General features: G+C 42.6%; 1 protein-coding gene across 1 annotated transcript; it reads left to right on the top strand.

Moving 5' to 3' along the window:
• Positions 1 to 671: 671 nt before the first annotated feature.
• LOC134492201 (butyrophilin subfamily 1 member A1-like) lies at positions 672 to 2,993 on the top strand. Its single transcript, XM_063296389.1, has 2 exons — positions 672 to 765; positions 2,204 to 2,993. The coding sequence occupies exons 1-2, from the start codon at positions 720 to 722 to the stop codon at positions 2,722 to 2,724; spliced, it is 567 nt and encodes a 188-aa protein (XP_063152459.1). The 5' UTR covers positions 672 to 719; the 3' UTR covers positions 2,725 to 2,993.
• The last annotated feature ends 11,500 nt before the right edge of the window (positions 2,994 to 14,493 follow it).

Raw genomic sequence — 14,493 nt, 5'->3', positions numbered from 1 at the left:
CAACCACGTGGTTCACTTAACACCTGCAGTGATTTGCTTAACAGCCGGTGCAAAAAAGGTTGTAAAATTGGGTCAGTTTCACTTAATGACCGCTTCGCTGAGCAAACAAAATTCCACTCCCGATTGTGTTCACTAAGAGAGGACTACCTATATGTCACTTGTAATTTGTGAAATTGTAGAAAGTAAGGGAGATGGCCTTGACAAAGATAGGCCAGATCTGTTACTACCTGTAAAGCAACAAGGGGAAAACGCCATCCAGAGTCACTCTCATGAGATGGGCGGCCATATAAATTCAATACCAATTAAATAATGGATTATTTAAATAACAAACAAATAAATAAAGAATAAAAACATGGCTTGAGTCCAAAATAAGGAGGTATGCCCTCAGGAAGATACCTCCCTAATTCACATAAGTATAAATCATAAATCATATTTGAGATGATTTCACCCTAGACAAATGTACTTCTTGATGTTTTACTCTTATTCATAGGGTTTTTCTCAAATAAAATAACTCCTTAAACTGCCTCCCACTGCAAAACACACACACACCCATACACCCCTACAAAATTCTAATAAGTTTTCTATTTAGTTGAGGCATTTATTTTGTGAACCAGAATAAATTATCTCGGATGGCATCCATGTTCTAACGTCAAATTATTTCTTAAGTTTCACAGAAACACGCTGTTCCAAATCTTCCATCAAAACAGATCTCAAGTTGCATGCTGAATTGTATTCCTTGCCAATCAGCGAAGAATAGTATAATAGGTAAGCTCTGCTTTTTCCAGCATGGAGTTGGACCCCCCTCCGCCTGTGGTTTCAGAGATAGGCAGCACACAGCCTCTCGTTTTCTCCTTTTGACCAGGTTGGCAAGGCCCGAGGAGGTTCTGGAGTGAGTGGTGCTAGATTACAAACCCCAGACCAGAGTAATTAAAAAAAAAGTTTATTTTAACAAAGGCAGCTAAGGAAAGATGTGAAAAAATAGGTGATAAACATCAAGTTTACCTGGCATATCTGTATATTGTAGATAGCAATTAGTATTAATCTGAGCAAATAAGGAAAAAGAGGAAGGGAGCATGGGAACAAAACTGAAACCACAATCCAATCTGGATTTTACAGAGTATTGCAAGGGAAGGGTACCTCTTAAAGCCAAATGTCTGTTAAATCAGAATTTAAGCAATGCATATAGATTTTACAGAATGGACATACTTTGTAGACCATATATGCAAATATTATGTAAAACGGATATATGCAAAATACATAAATTGTGTGACTTTATAACATACATAAAAATTGGGTTTTTTTTCCACTGCATCCGAAGTGTATTGTTTGGGGGCAGAAGGTAAAATAGAGGTTTTACTGTATATAATGGAACAAAAACAACCCTAAAAAAAATTAAATACCTTGATGCAATTGTCCATCATTTCTTGGCCAAATTTATCTTACTCCCAAGGCTTTGGGGTTGAAAGTCTTCATCCTATAATGAGGCTAAGAAAATCTGTTTCTTAACCAGCTTGCTTTTCTTGAGGACTTCCAGCCAAGCCTCCCTGGGGACAAAGAAACTTCTAACTTCTTCTCTTCATGGATCCTATACCCCTTCCTCTCATTGGAAGAGGGCACTTGCTTGAGAAAGACAGAATCACCGATTTGTGAGCAAGCCTCTTGATCTCATAGAAGATATGATTTCAGGACAGCTTGGCTGAAAATTGCAACATTTTTGTTAATTACATAAACTACAGGTAGTCCTCATTTAATGACCATTTGCTTAGTGATGGTTCAGACTTACGACGGTACTGAAAAAACCAACTTACAACTGGTGCGCACACTTATAACCATCACACCATCCCCACAGTCATGTGATCATGACTTGGGTGCTTGGCAACAGGTTCACATTTATGAACATTGCAGCATCCTGTGGTCATGTGATCACCATTTTTGACCTTCCCAGCTGGCTTCTGGCAAGCAAAATCAATGAGGAACTACATGATTTGCTTAATGACCATGTGGTTTGCTTAACGACTGCGGTGATTCGCTTAATGACTACCACAAAAAAAGGTTGTAAAATCAGGTTGAATTAGCTTAATGACCACTTTGCTTAGGAACCAAAATGCCACTCAATTGTGGTCGTTAAGCGAGGACTACCTGTAGATGGCATGAAAAAGATGATAACTCCTTCTCCCCTACACGTTTTCTTTCTTCCACACAGCAAATCTGACTCTGGATCCAGGCACAGCTCATCCCCAGCTCTACGTATCTCCTGATTTGAAAAGCGTGAGATGGAAAGACATGAAACAGCAAGTGAACAGCAGTCCTCTGAGATACGACCTCATGGCCAGTGTCCTCAGCCACGAGAGCTTTGCCTCTGGGAAGCTTTGCTGGGAGGTGGAAGTGGTGGAGGGGGGAGAGTGGTGGGCGGTGGGAATAGTTCGGGAGACGGCAAACAGAAATGACAAAATTGTCCTCGACCCTAGTGGGGGTTACTGGGGAGTGCAGCGAATTGAAGGACGGTATGAGGCGATCACCCATCCCAGGACAAATTTGACATTGTGCCATCCCCCGAGAAGGATCCGAGTTTCTCTGGACTATTCACAAGGCCTCGTGTCATTTTTTGACGGCGATACAAATGCTGAAATCTTTGCCTTTCCGAAAGCAAATTTTGCTGGGGAGAAGGTTCACGCTTGGTTCTTGATCTATAAGTGGAATGGGCAGCTTGTCCTCCATCCATGACCGGGTGGTCCAAAGGGCTCATCACACTGGAAGAGCTTCAGACCACCTGCCTCAAGCTCTCCTCCACTCCTTGTGTTTCTCCATGCGCACCATGCCATGGGCGTCTTCGGTTCCCTTTGTCCTTCCTTTCCCCTCTTTCGCAGTTACAAATGCTTCCTCCAGAACCACCAAGGTCTCATCTAGATCAACAATTTCCTGAACTGCAATAATTAGCTATGTTTCAAAATAAAAATTTCCTTCTAACTCAAAGAGCTGGATGAATAAATGATGTTTCAGTCTTTCTCCTGAATTTGAAAACTGGGCTGAATACTTATTTGTGGAATGACACACAAGAAATTACTTTGACTTTGAAAGCTCCCTGCCAACCCACCACCCAAACACGTATCTCGTGGTCACTCGCTCTCAGTATGCTGCTGGCAACTCCCAGTCCCAAGCTTTCTGCTCAGGCTCCATTATTGGTGGGTCAAACCAACTGTTCCCAGTCAAGGGAAGTTGGAGCTGGGCCTTCTGGCTTCTCTTATCTTTGCCCCCTAATGTATCCTAACACCAGTACTAGGCAGACAACCGGAATCAAACATTTAAGGAAGGACAGAGCCCCAGATATTTTTAGATGCTCAGAAAACACAGACGCACGTACATTTAAGCACAGAAGAGAGGACATATCTGGGAACCCTGACGCGTGGTAATTATGACAAGCTTAATGCTACTGGAAGAAAGAGGAAGGTTTGAAGGAGGGCATGACTACGCTGATGTACTTTCATGGGCTAGATTATCCCCAGATGCGTATCCAAGCCTTTGAAACCTCTACCCAATCCTCGCTGCAATTTAAATTGTCCCCCAACTCCATGTTCTTTGGCATTCCACTAATCCCTGAGCAAAAGATCTCAGCAAGGCCAAAGGTTAAATTCTTGCATGATGCCCTTTCTGACAAGATGGTCACACAAGGGCTCACAAAAATCAGAATCAAGATAGGCTGCAGAGTTAGAATTGAAAAGTCAAAACGCAAGGACAAGAGGTGTGGGAAGGAGGTGTGAAAACCCCACTCTAGCACTAGATTCTTGCTTACCAAGTCTGGCAATTGGACCTGGATATAAGCATGATCAGCAGGCTGGTGGTCCCTTTGCTGCCCTATTCCCCTTCTGTGTTCCTCTTTCTCAAAGGCACCCCAGCCCAGAGCAGGCCATCTTATTTATTTCTTTATGGAATACATGTGCATCATTCTGTCAGATATTTGCCAATTTACAGGTATATATAGTGAATAATAATGAATATACAGAAAAATAGAATGCAATATAGGTAGTCCTCGACTTATGACCACAATTGGGACTGGAACTTCTGTTGCTAAGTGAGGCAGTTGTTAAGTGAGTCATGCCCGATTTTACTTATGCTGCGGTCATTAAGCAAATCACCGTGGTTTTTAAGCAAATCTGGCTTCCTCCATTGACTTTGCTTGTCGGAAGCCAGCTGGGAAGGTTGCAAATAGCGATCACGTGACCCCCCAGAACGCTGCAACCATTGTGAGTGCGCAGTGGTTGCCAAGTGCCTGAGTTTTGATCAGATAACCTCAGGGACACTGCCATGGTCGTAAGTGCGAGGACCAGTCATAAGTCACTTTTTTCAGTGCTGTCGTAACTTCGAACGGTCACTAAACAAATGGTAGTAAGTCAAGGATAATATATAATAATAATATTAATATATAATAATAATAATAATAATGTACAATAACGTAATAATGTATAATAATTCTAGTTCCAGCATTGATGGCTTGTATATGTTGACTCTGCTCACTGCTGGAAGTCAGTGGAAGCTATCCTTCCTTTTGTTCAGTGCTTGTGTCATGAGTGCCGTTGAGCTGAAGACATCAGCGCAATGGCACACATGACAATAACAAGGAAACAGGGGAAGGGGCTCAAGATAAGTAGCCATCAACTTACAAAGACTAAAGAACAAGATACAATGGCTAAGCGGATCGCGAGGCACACCCAAGCTGTTAGCGCTAGCGCAACGGAGATCGCCCAGCTGACAGCAATCACCGGAGGAATAGGGAAACCGATGATGGGCGATCCCGGAGCGCCAGCGGGGCCTCGCAACCCCTCACCTACCGGCAAGACAGCATGTTGGACAAAGGGGGGGTGACGTAACCGCGAGTGAGGGGGCGCTGACCGGCGCGGGGTATTTAAACCCCGCACCGGCGCGCTCCTGTCACTCTCAGCTTTTTTCTACTACTGTATCTACACTACGAATAAACCAGAGCCTGCTTCAACGGAATCAGTGTCTGTGTGTTACTCGGAGGTAGGCAGCGCATGACAGCTTGTCCTTTACCCCATCTATAATCATCAGCTGCATATATTTGGACCTGATGACTCTTTTGATCCATGCTTTACACTGAGGACCATGTTCTACAAGCTAAACAATTGTGATTTAATTAAGTCATAGTTATTAAGCTATGGCTTACCATGCCCGATCAAACAGGATGTTATGAGCTGCAGAAAGGAACTTTTTGGACAAGATGCACATTTCACTCCATTATAGATAATTCCAGCTGCTGAGATCTGTAAGCCCAAGGTGTGAAAACTACACGTCCAGTTTCAGTGGGCAAAAAGTAGATGAACCTGGCATCTTCTCTAATCATTTGGAACCAGAGGCAAAGCCACTTTCTCCCATCTTCCTTGGGAAATCCAAAGTCATGTAAGTCTGGAAATTGTTTGTAGGCTCATCGGAAGACAAAGAGCTCTCTTTTGTTTTCCGTATTATGGCTAGTTAAGCTGACAAAGTGTGTTGGACAATTATCATCATCACACATGGAATTTCCTGATAGGAATCTGTACATTAATCATCCATATCACTCACCTCCATGGTAGCAAGGAGTACTTACACCACTTCAGCAAAAACCCTTGGTTCTTTGGTATAGACCTTCTTCCTGTTCTTCTCCTAGATACCCAAACCACAAAGTCAAAATGTTCCCAATCTCTCATATTCTAATTAAAACAGCCTTAAGCTCCTCACCATCTATAGCTATTTCTTTGCCCCTGTTAAGTCTCAACTTGCACAGGGCCTCTTGCCGGGAAGAAAGCCAGCTGCCCGAGACGCACCTTCTTGGCTGGTTCAGATGCACGACTGCAGCCTAGGCATTCACAGTTTATAGATGTTTTCTATATGAATTTAAGAAAGAAAATAGCTTTTCACACTATGCATTATTCTTCCAAGCATGGAATTCATTGGTACAAAACCTGATGCCATCAGTCAAGTTGGCTTGAAAAGAGGTTAGATACCGTTTTGGGCATCATGACTAAAAAAAAAGGTTCTATATTGTGAGCTTAGCCAGAAGGCTGGGAAGAGGAACTAGATGGAAGGAACTGGAATGACAGGACCGCATTCCATATAATGCTGATCTCAGCCAATACAATGCTGAAAGTATCTGGCATCAACTTACTATCTAGCATTCATTTTCAAGCACTAGACCTTGAAATATGAGTTCTGGGAGCAATATGGCAGGCCCATTGCCTTAAACCTCTGATTGGAAAAAGTATGTGGGAAGCCAACATATTCCTCTGTGGGAAGCCAACTGTTAACTAAGTCAGCGATGGAGTGCTGTTTTCTATTAAGAACCATACTGAAGACTGTAGAATCAAGAAGATGGGTGGGGTTAGGAGATGAGTGGTGCATGAATATTTATGAGAAGCCAAGATGAAACATCTTGCTTCTAACCAATTAATGTTTTCAGGAATAGCTTGCAATGTTTTCTCAGTTGAAGGTTGTGTTTGGCCTTTGAGCAAAATGTAGGGAACAGAAATACAAAAGATAGTAGGTGGAGTCCAAACCAACAACATGTTTTAATTCACACTGAAATACTTACATTATGCTCACATTAATTTGCTGTAATTCTGATGAGAAGGCAAGAGGGATTGTTTGCAGCCAGTTATTTGAAGAAATCTCAAGGAGGCCTCCACAGGTATACAGAAGAATTCATAATGCCATTGCACGCTCACCAGCAAGAGACTCCTGAGCCAGCAGGGTCCCATGACCATAAACTAGACTGATTATTTCTGTCACTGCTCAGTCAGAAGGGATCAAACAAGATATGCAGCAACAACAACTCCTTTCCACTCCTTTCCCAATCAGTCACCTGATCTCTTCCTCAAGAGTTGTGGTTGCTGGAAGTTCTGGCAAATCCAGCATGCCTCATTTGCATGTGAATTAACATGTAAATTGAGTTGTCCCACAATGCAACTCTGAGGAAGCTGTTTGTTGCCACTCCCCCTTCCTCTTTCCCTCCTTCCTTCTTCTCCACCAGAAGCCAGCACACAGATGTGTGCTGCTCTCCTCCATTCTGGGCACTGTGTGGTGGGCCTGGAATTCCCCTTTCTTCCACACAGCTCTTGGCAGCTGTAGGGCTGAGAGTTTAGGGCAAACTATGTAATTAGAAAGAAAAGAAGAACAAAGGAACTTCATCTTTTCCACCAAGATGGATGTAACACAAGCAACAATAAAATCAGTAAGAAAATTCTTCTTCTTCTTAACCTAATACGTCTAAGCATGTGATTATTTATGCTTGGGAGGGCTGAATGCGTATGATCCATAACCTGTGTTTCTCTGGCATGCTCACTGACGCTATTTTAAAGATAACCTTTTTCTGTGCCAGCTTCTCAGCTGTGTTATAAGCTCTGCTCCAATTCAGTTGGTTCTAGCAGGCCACTAAATTGGCTTCAGTGGTCAACTCCTGGAGCTGAACTTATTACAACTGGCTGAAAAGAGGAACCAGATGGAAAAAGCAGGGATGACTGGGTCTCATGCTGAACAAGGCTGAGAATATCTAATTATCTAGTGATCATCTTCAGATCAGAATTGGCCCACAGGGCCTCAACTGTCTACAACTGATTGTTACTAAGGGAAATCTTTACCGGCATGGAAGTTGGTTTTGGTAATTGCATTAAGTTGGCTGTTTGAAAAACCTCAAAGAGTTGCCACTTCCTCTTGTGAAGACAGACTACTGTTACCCAAAAGTGCTGGAAGACGGATGAAGTTGGATATATGAATGTAGATCCAACAGGAGAAATCACCACGTGCTGCTCCAAAACTACCAAAGGTATTGACTTCAGACTCTTTTGTTTCTCCCTAATTGCACTCGGTATATTAGCAGAAACTAAAAGAAGGAAAGTTAAGAAAAAGGCGAAAGCGAATCCAGTCCCTGGGCGGTTTCTTTTGTTCTGGCCTTGTTCCTCTATCTCTCATCAGTGCCTAAGCACAAAGTCATTCTTTCTTCCATGAAGAAAAAAATAGAAAACAGAGAATGAGGTTTTAAAAATGACAGCAAATTTGCTCTTTTGAGTACAATGGGACATAATCCTGGAGTGATAAAAATTATTTTTAACTTGTCATAGCAGTGGTACTTTTTGTAGATTCAGCTTCCTACAGGTCTTTATATTCCTTTTTGTTTTGCAAGGAGATCCAAGAATCCAACTCCTGCCTTGATCATGCCTTCATGGCTTCATTTTCTACTGTTTTTCCCTTCTGCCATCATCTAACAACCAAGTTATATTGTATTGTATTGTATTTTTTTTTAATCTGTTCAATCATGTCCAATCCTCAGAGACTGCCTGGACAAGTCCCTGCAGTTTTCTTGGCAAGGTAATTTGGAAGTGGTTTGCCATTGCCTCCTTCCCAGGTGACTGGCCCAAGGTCACCCAGCTGGCTTTGTGCCCAAGGCGGGACTGGAGCTCACCATCTCCCATTTTCTAGCCTGATGCCTTAACCACTACACCAAACTGGCTCTCAATTGTATGTTAATTACCTGTTATTTATTGATATTCAAGATAAGTAAGCAAATAAATTGGGCTTCCTCCACTTTGACCTTGGAAGTCATCCCACCCAATCAGGGATCATGTGGATAAGCAGATCCCTCATTCACCTGTCCCAGTGAGGTGCTGATGGACATTCTGGAGATGTGAGACAAACATGACATTATTGTGTACCCCAAATGCATTTCCTGTATCTCCACCATCGATACACCCAGTAGCCTCATCCTTACCTTCACCCTAACCCTGGATTTAAAAAAGAAAAAAGATATTGGCACAATAACCAGAGTCTCTACTCCAGGGTTTCTCAACCAGGGTTCTGTGGCACCCTCGGGTTCTGCGAGAGGTCACTAGGGGTTCCCTGTGGGATCACGACTTATTTAAAAAATTACTTCAAATCTGGGCAACTTCACATTAAAGAGGTAACTTTCATTCTTTATTTTTAGTTTAAGAATACTGTTCATGCATACATACAGGCCTACCCATGAAATGAATATAATAATTTGTAACTTCTGGCCTATATTTCCGGCCTGAATGTGCTAGAATTCCCTGAGGCCTGAAAAATATTTCAAGGGTTCCTCTGGGGTCAAAAGGTTGAGAAAGGCTGCTTACTCTAACCTAATTCTTACATCATCTGATGCAATTGATTCACACAGTTAATGTTTCTGAATATTTAAAACAGCAACCTTGCTGCGCGTACATGGACTGAGTACTTTGCTGGTGTTCACATAGGACGAGACCTGAGTAGCCGGTTTCAGTATCTTGATCTGTTTTATTTTAATATTTTAGTGTATTTTATTTGCTTCCTTTCTCCTCTAGGAATTGGGGTGCCATTCCTTCTGAAGTGATTAATAGTGAAGAGCCGTTGAACAGAGTCGAATCAAATCGAATCGAATTATCCATTCAGTCGTATCCCACCCTTGGCGATTCAGCAATGACGAATATGAATCAAATTTGGAAAAACAAGGATAGTCCGTACTATCGTGTTCCCCATAACCACTTATGGCTGTGAGAGTTGGATGATGAAAAAGTTGGATAGAAGGAAAATTGATTCATTTGAACTATGGTGTTGGAGGAGGCTCTTGCGCATCCCTTGGACTGCAGAGATAACAAATAAGGAAGTGTTGAAGCGCATAAAACCGGTCATGTCACTTGAAGGAAAAATAACAAAACTTAGACTTAGTTACTTCGGTCACATCATGGGATCAACATCGTTGGAGAAAGACATTATGCTTGGAACGGTCAGTGGCAAAAGATGACGAGGACGCCAAAGAACACGCTCGTTGGATGTAATCAAAGCAGACACAGGCCAAAATATAAAGCAACTGAAAGAGTAGGACCATTTTATTCAATGTATTCCAATGAAAAATTGAAATCGAAATGAGCAGAACTACCCAAGTTTTAAATTACAAAATAGCAGAACAACCGAAGAACATGGAAAGCCTAGTTTACATCTGGATGTCTGTTCTCTCTTATTTTATTTATCTTCTTATCCGTAATATTCAGGGCATTCTATTTTCAATACTTTGGACCTCGAATCATGGAGCCTTCCCCCCCCTCCCCATTAGTTCACATGCCAGAAAAGCATGGTGTGGTCCTAGCTTTGTATTCCGTCATTCCTTATTTATTTAATTTTTATCCTGCCTTTATTATTTTTATAAATAACTCAAGGCAGTTAACATACCTAATACTCCTTCCTCCTCCTCCTTTCCCCACAACAGCAACCCTGTGAGGTGAGTTGGGCTGAGAGAGTTACTGGCCCAAGGTCACCCAGCCGTCTTTCATGCCTCAGGCGGGACTAGAACTCTCCTACCACGTCTGATTGGCTCTTGGGCTGAGAGAGAGGGACTGGCCCAAGGTCACCCAGCCGTCTTTCATGCCTCAGGCGGGACTAGAACTCTCCTACCACGCCTGATTGGCTCTTGGGCTGAGAGAGAGGGACTGGCCCAAGGTCACCCAGCCAGCTTTCAAGCCTCAGGCGGGACTAGAACTCTCCTACCACGCCTGACTGGCTCTTGGGCTGAGAGAGAGGGACTGGCCCAAGGTCACCCAGCCGTCTTTCATGCCTCAGGCAGGACTAGAACTCACAGTCTCCTGGTTTCTAGCCTGATGCCTTAACTACTAGAGCAAACCAGCAGTTTTCTCAAATGTGATATTTCTCCTTAGCAAAAACACTGATTTATTTATATTTACAAGTTTTACCAAACAAAAAAACAAAAAAAAAACACCAGAAAATGGGGAAAAGAAAAACATAAAAAAGAACAAGAAGCTTCTCTCCATGAAATTGTTGGAGGTGTGGATTAAAGGATGCTGACTGTTTAGCTCCTCATGATTTACTAAACCCATGGAGGCTGTAGAGCAGTGTTTCTCAACCTTGGCAACTTTAAGATGGGTGGACCATCTCCCAGAATTCCCCAGCCAGCCAGTTATCAAAATATTTTTAAAAATCAATTCATTCTAGATAGTGAGATTTATTAAAGTTAATAAACATTTTTGGAGTCCAGAAGCCATAAATTATTTTACTGTCTATTTTCATCATTGGACAAAAAGCTACATTTCAGTTAAAGATAAGGGAAAACGAAGTTGTAATATTTTTCCCATCCCAGTTCTCGGATCCCTTGAAATCTATCCACAAACCCCAAAGGGGTCCTCGCCTTAGACAAAGCCCAGATAGAATGACAGACAATAAAACACACGCACACAGAGAGAGAGAGAGAGAATTCCTAACTATCTACACACTACCGCAGTGTCTCTCAACCTTGGCAACTTTAAGATGGGTGGACTTCAACTTCCAGAGTTGCCGTCTTGGCTGGCTGAGGAATTCTGGGAGTTGAAGTCCACCCATCTTAAAGTTGCCAAGGTTGAGAAACGCCGTCCTAAGGAATCACCCAGGTTTTCCTCTTGTGGCCAAACTTCAGACGAGCTGCTTTGAGTGGTAGATGAAATCCTCTACCTGAAACACTGTATGTCGCCCGTTCTTGGCCTGGGCAAAAGCTGCTATTTAATTTTTCATCATCTTCTCACTGCAGGTTCTTAAATTACCTTCCCTGGAAATCTTTGTAAAAGGGCAACCTGTTTAACTTGGAAGCAGACGGTTAGGCTGTAATGGCTCTTGGTTTTATTTCTGAATTTTTATTATTCTATTTTTGCATCTTTATTATCATTGTAATATTTGCTGATGGATGCCTTGAATGTTAAAAAGAGAAAAAAACATGATCATTTATTCATTGGATTTACAGTATAACTCACCTTTCCTCCAGGGGCTCGAGGCAATATACAGGAGTTTGCAGGAAGGAGCAATGTAGGGTGAGTAACACCATGAGCATCAGGAGGCAAACAACAGCTTTTGCATGTGTGTGTGTGACATCACGGTGCAGGTATGAATAGGAGCTTTGGGTGCAGAAAGCTGTTAATAAAACATTGTCAACCTGCACTGTTTCTATGTGTCTAATCCTCTGGATAAAAGAGGACCTGAAGTACCCCAGGTGCTTTCCAATCCTCAATACCACAATTCCTATAATACAAAAATATTGTACAAGTAGTCCTCACTTAATGACCACAATTGGGACCAGAATTTTGGTCACTAAGCAATGGGGTCATTAAGAGAATCCAACCTGATTTTATGACCTTTTTTGCCATGGTCGTTAAGTGAATCATGTGGTTCCCCATTGATTTTGCTTGCTGGAAGCTGGCTGGGAAGGTCAAACATGGTGATTGCATGACTGCGGGACGCTGCAACTGTCGTAAATGCGAACCAGTTGCCGAATGCCCGGATTTGGTCATGTGATTGTGGGGACACTGTGACAGCCGTAAGTGCGAGGACCGGCTGTAATTTTTTTCAGCACCATCGTAATTCCGAACTGTCACTAAACAAATGGTCATTAAAGGAGGACTATCTGTACATTAAAACGGAGGTAGAGATAGCAGCGTGCGTGTACAGACTTTGGCACTTTCAACGTTCAGGCAGATATAGCAGCGTGCATGTACAGCATCTGCGATAGACATCCCTTCTCAGGGTCATTTATAATCCTCATGGACCATGGAAGCCCTACAAGAGGCCCATAATCCACTCCAGCAGTGTCACTGCAGGGGTGCATGGTACTGATTTCAAGGATCTACTCCTCTATAGAGCTCAATTTCTATAGCACTGGAGGTTTCTAATTATCAAACCTTCCTGTATGGACGTCCTTCACAACTGAGTCTCGGCAGCATAAAGACATGAATAGAACCTGGTATATAGTGATTGCAGGCAGAACAACGTCCTTGCTGTTTTAGCACAGCAGTGTGTAGGAAATACACAGTTTTAGGGACACCGAATCTTATTGAAGAGTAGAACTCCTTAGTGATCCACTTACGAAAAGTTCAGTTGTTGGCCTAAACGCGAGATGAATTGCCACTAATATTTCCATATACTTGGATTTCTGTCATTCATTCTGCTTGCGGCTGCCGCCAAATGCCATTCAAAAGCTTCAGTTGGCCCAAAATGCTGCAGCCCACATGCTTACTGGGAGTTCACAACATTGGATATTACACCACTGCTGCACTGATTACTGATGTGTTTCCAAACGCAACTCAATACGCTGTTTGCAGCCTGTAAGGCCGCAGTGGTTCGGGGCCTAGGTATCTAGGAGGTGGGTGGCCATATAAAGTGGCCTGAATGAATACATAGAATCCCGTTCAAATTTAATAGACATTCTACTTTCATAGATATCTCTTCTCCCCTATTGGTCCATTAAATTGAACATTTGCCTCAACTTATACAGTAGACACTCAGTTAACTGGAACTCAAGCAACCAGCAGAAAAATCAAACAAAAAAACCTGACGCTCTCCAGGGCCGCAACTAGGGGGGGCAACCGGGGCATGTGCCCCGGGCGCTGCGCTGGGGGGGCGCCAAAATGGGCGCGGAATCCATGTTTGCCCCCGGGTGACACAGGCCCTAGTTGAGGCCCTGGCACTCTCAAGCAACCAGAAAAAAAACCCAGCACTCTCAAGCAACTGGCAAAAATAATCTGTAACTCTCTGCTGTCATCTAGTAGGTTTAATAGTAACTCTCAAGCAACCAGAAAAAAAACCCAGCACTCTCAAGCAACTGGCAAAAATAATCTGTAACTCTCTGCTGCTGTCTAGTAGGTTTAATAGTAACTCTCAAGCAACCAGAAACTACAGTTATCGGGCATCTGCCAATCCCCATGGGTGCCGGTTAACCGAGAGTCTACTGTAATTCTCATTGCACTTAGCTATGATTTTGTTATGCGCCACTTTTCTTAACTACTTCTTCTCCCAAACATAGGAGATAGTTTGCATTACAGAACTGTCAGTAAAGAATACTGAACTTATACAGGAGACCAACCTCTAAAGACGAGACTAACGGCTACTAATGTTTTATAAAGCTAATGTTATATGCAAGGTGGAGTCAGTTATAATGGCGATGGGTGCAACATTGGAAGACCGGAAGGACTATGTTTGGGAGAGATTATCATAGAGGAAATCTATGCAAGGATCGACACTGACTTGATGGCACATAATCAATCAGTCAATATAATAAAATCTCAGCTTCAGAGCAGTATAGATAGATGAAATCTATCTATAGGATCTTCATAGATAATCAATGTATCCCTGATGCACAGTAGGATGTATTTTACAAGATCACGTTCCAGAAACCACAGAGTGTGTTTCAGCCCTCAGAGTTGCCGTGATGATTTTAGGAGGCCTTCAATAGCACTTCTATACCCTTCTTTGTGGCTTTGATACACTCCTTCCGCTGTAGTGCAATGTGTGTCCACCTCTGCAGCCAGAAGAAACAGGTTTCTGCCACAAGATACAGGATGAGGGCAACTAGACGTTCAAGGAACAGGACCAGCTCTGCAAGAAGGAAAGCCTATGGCATTTGTTTACTTAGAGACAAGAAGCACTATAAAGGACTTTAAAAAGTAGATTTCTTCCTCTCTTTTAATTTTAGAAGCGGATTAGATT

The sequence above is a fragment of the Candoia aspera genome, chromosome 2, assembly GCF_035149785.1.
Source record: "Candoia aspera isolate rCanAsp1 chromosome 2, rCanAsp1.hap2, whole genome shotgun sequence".
In the NCBI taxonomy this organism is placed as follows: Eukaryota; Metazoa; Chordata; class Lepidosauria; order Squamata; family Boidae; genus Candoia; species Candoia aspera.
This window is presented reverse-complemented; position numbering and strand designations above follow the sequence as displayed.

Bases quoted from the DNA above. Each gene is read 5' to 3' on its own strand.
- LOC134492201 (XM_063296389.1), top strand. From the start codon at position 720: ATGCTGAATTGTATTCCTTGCCAATCAGCGAAGAATAGTATAATAG. The intron at 766-2,203 runs GTAAGCTCTGCT...TCTTCCACACAG, and splicing joins AGCGAAGAATAGTATAATAG to CAAATCTGACTCTGGATCCA.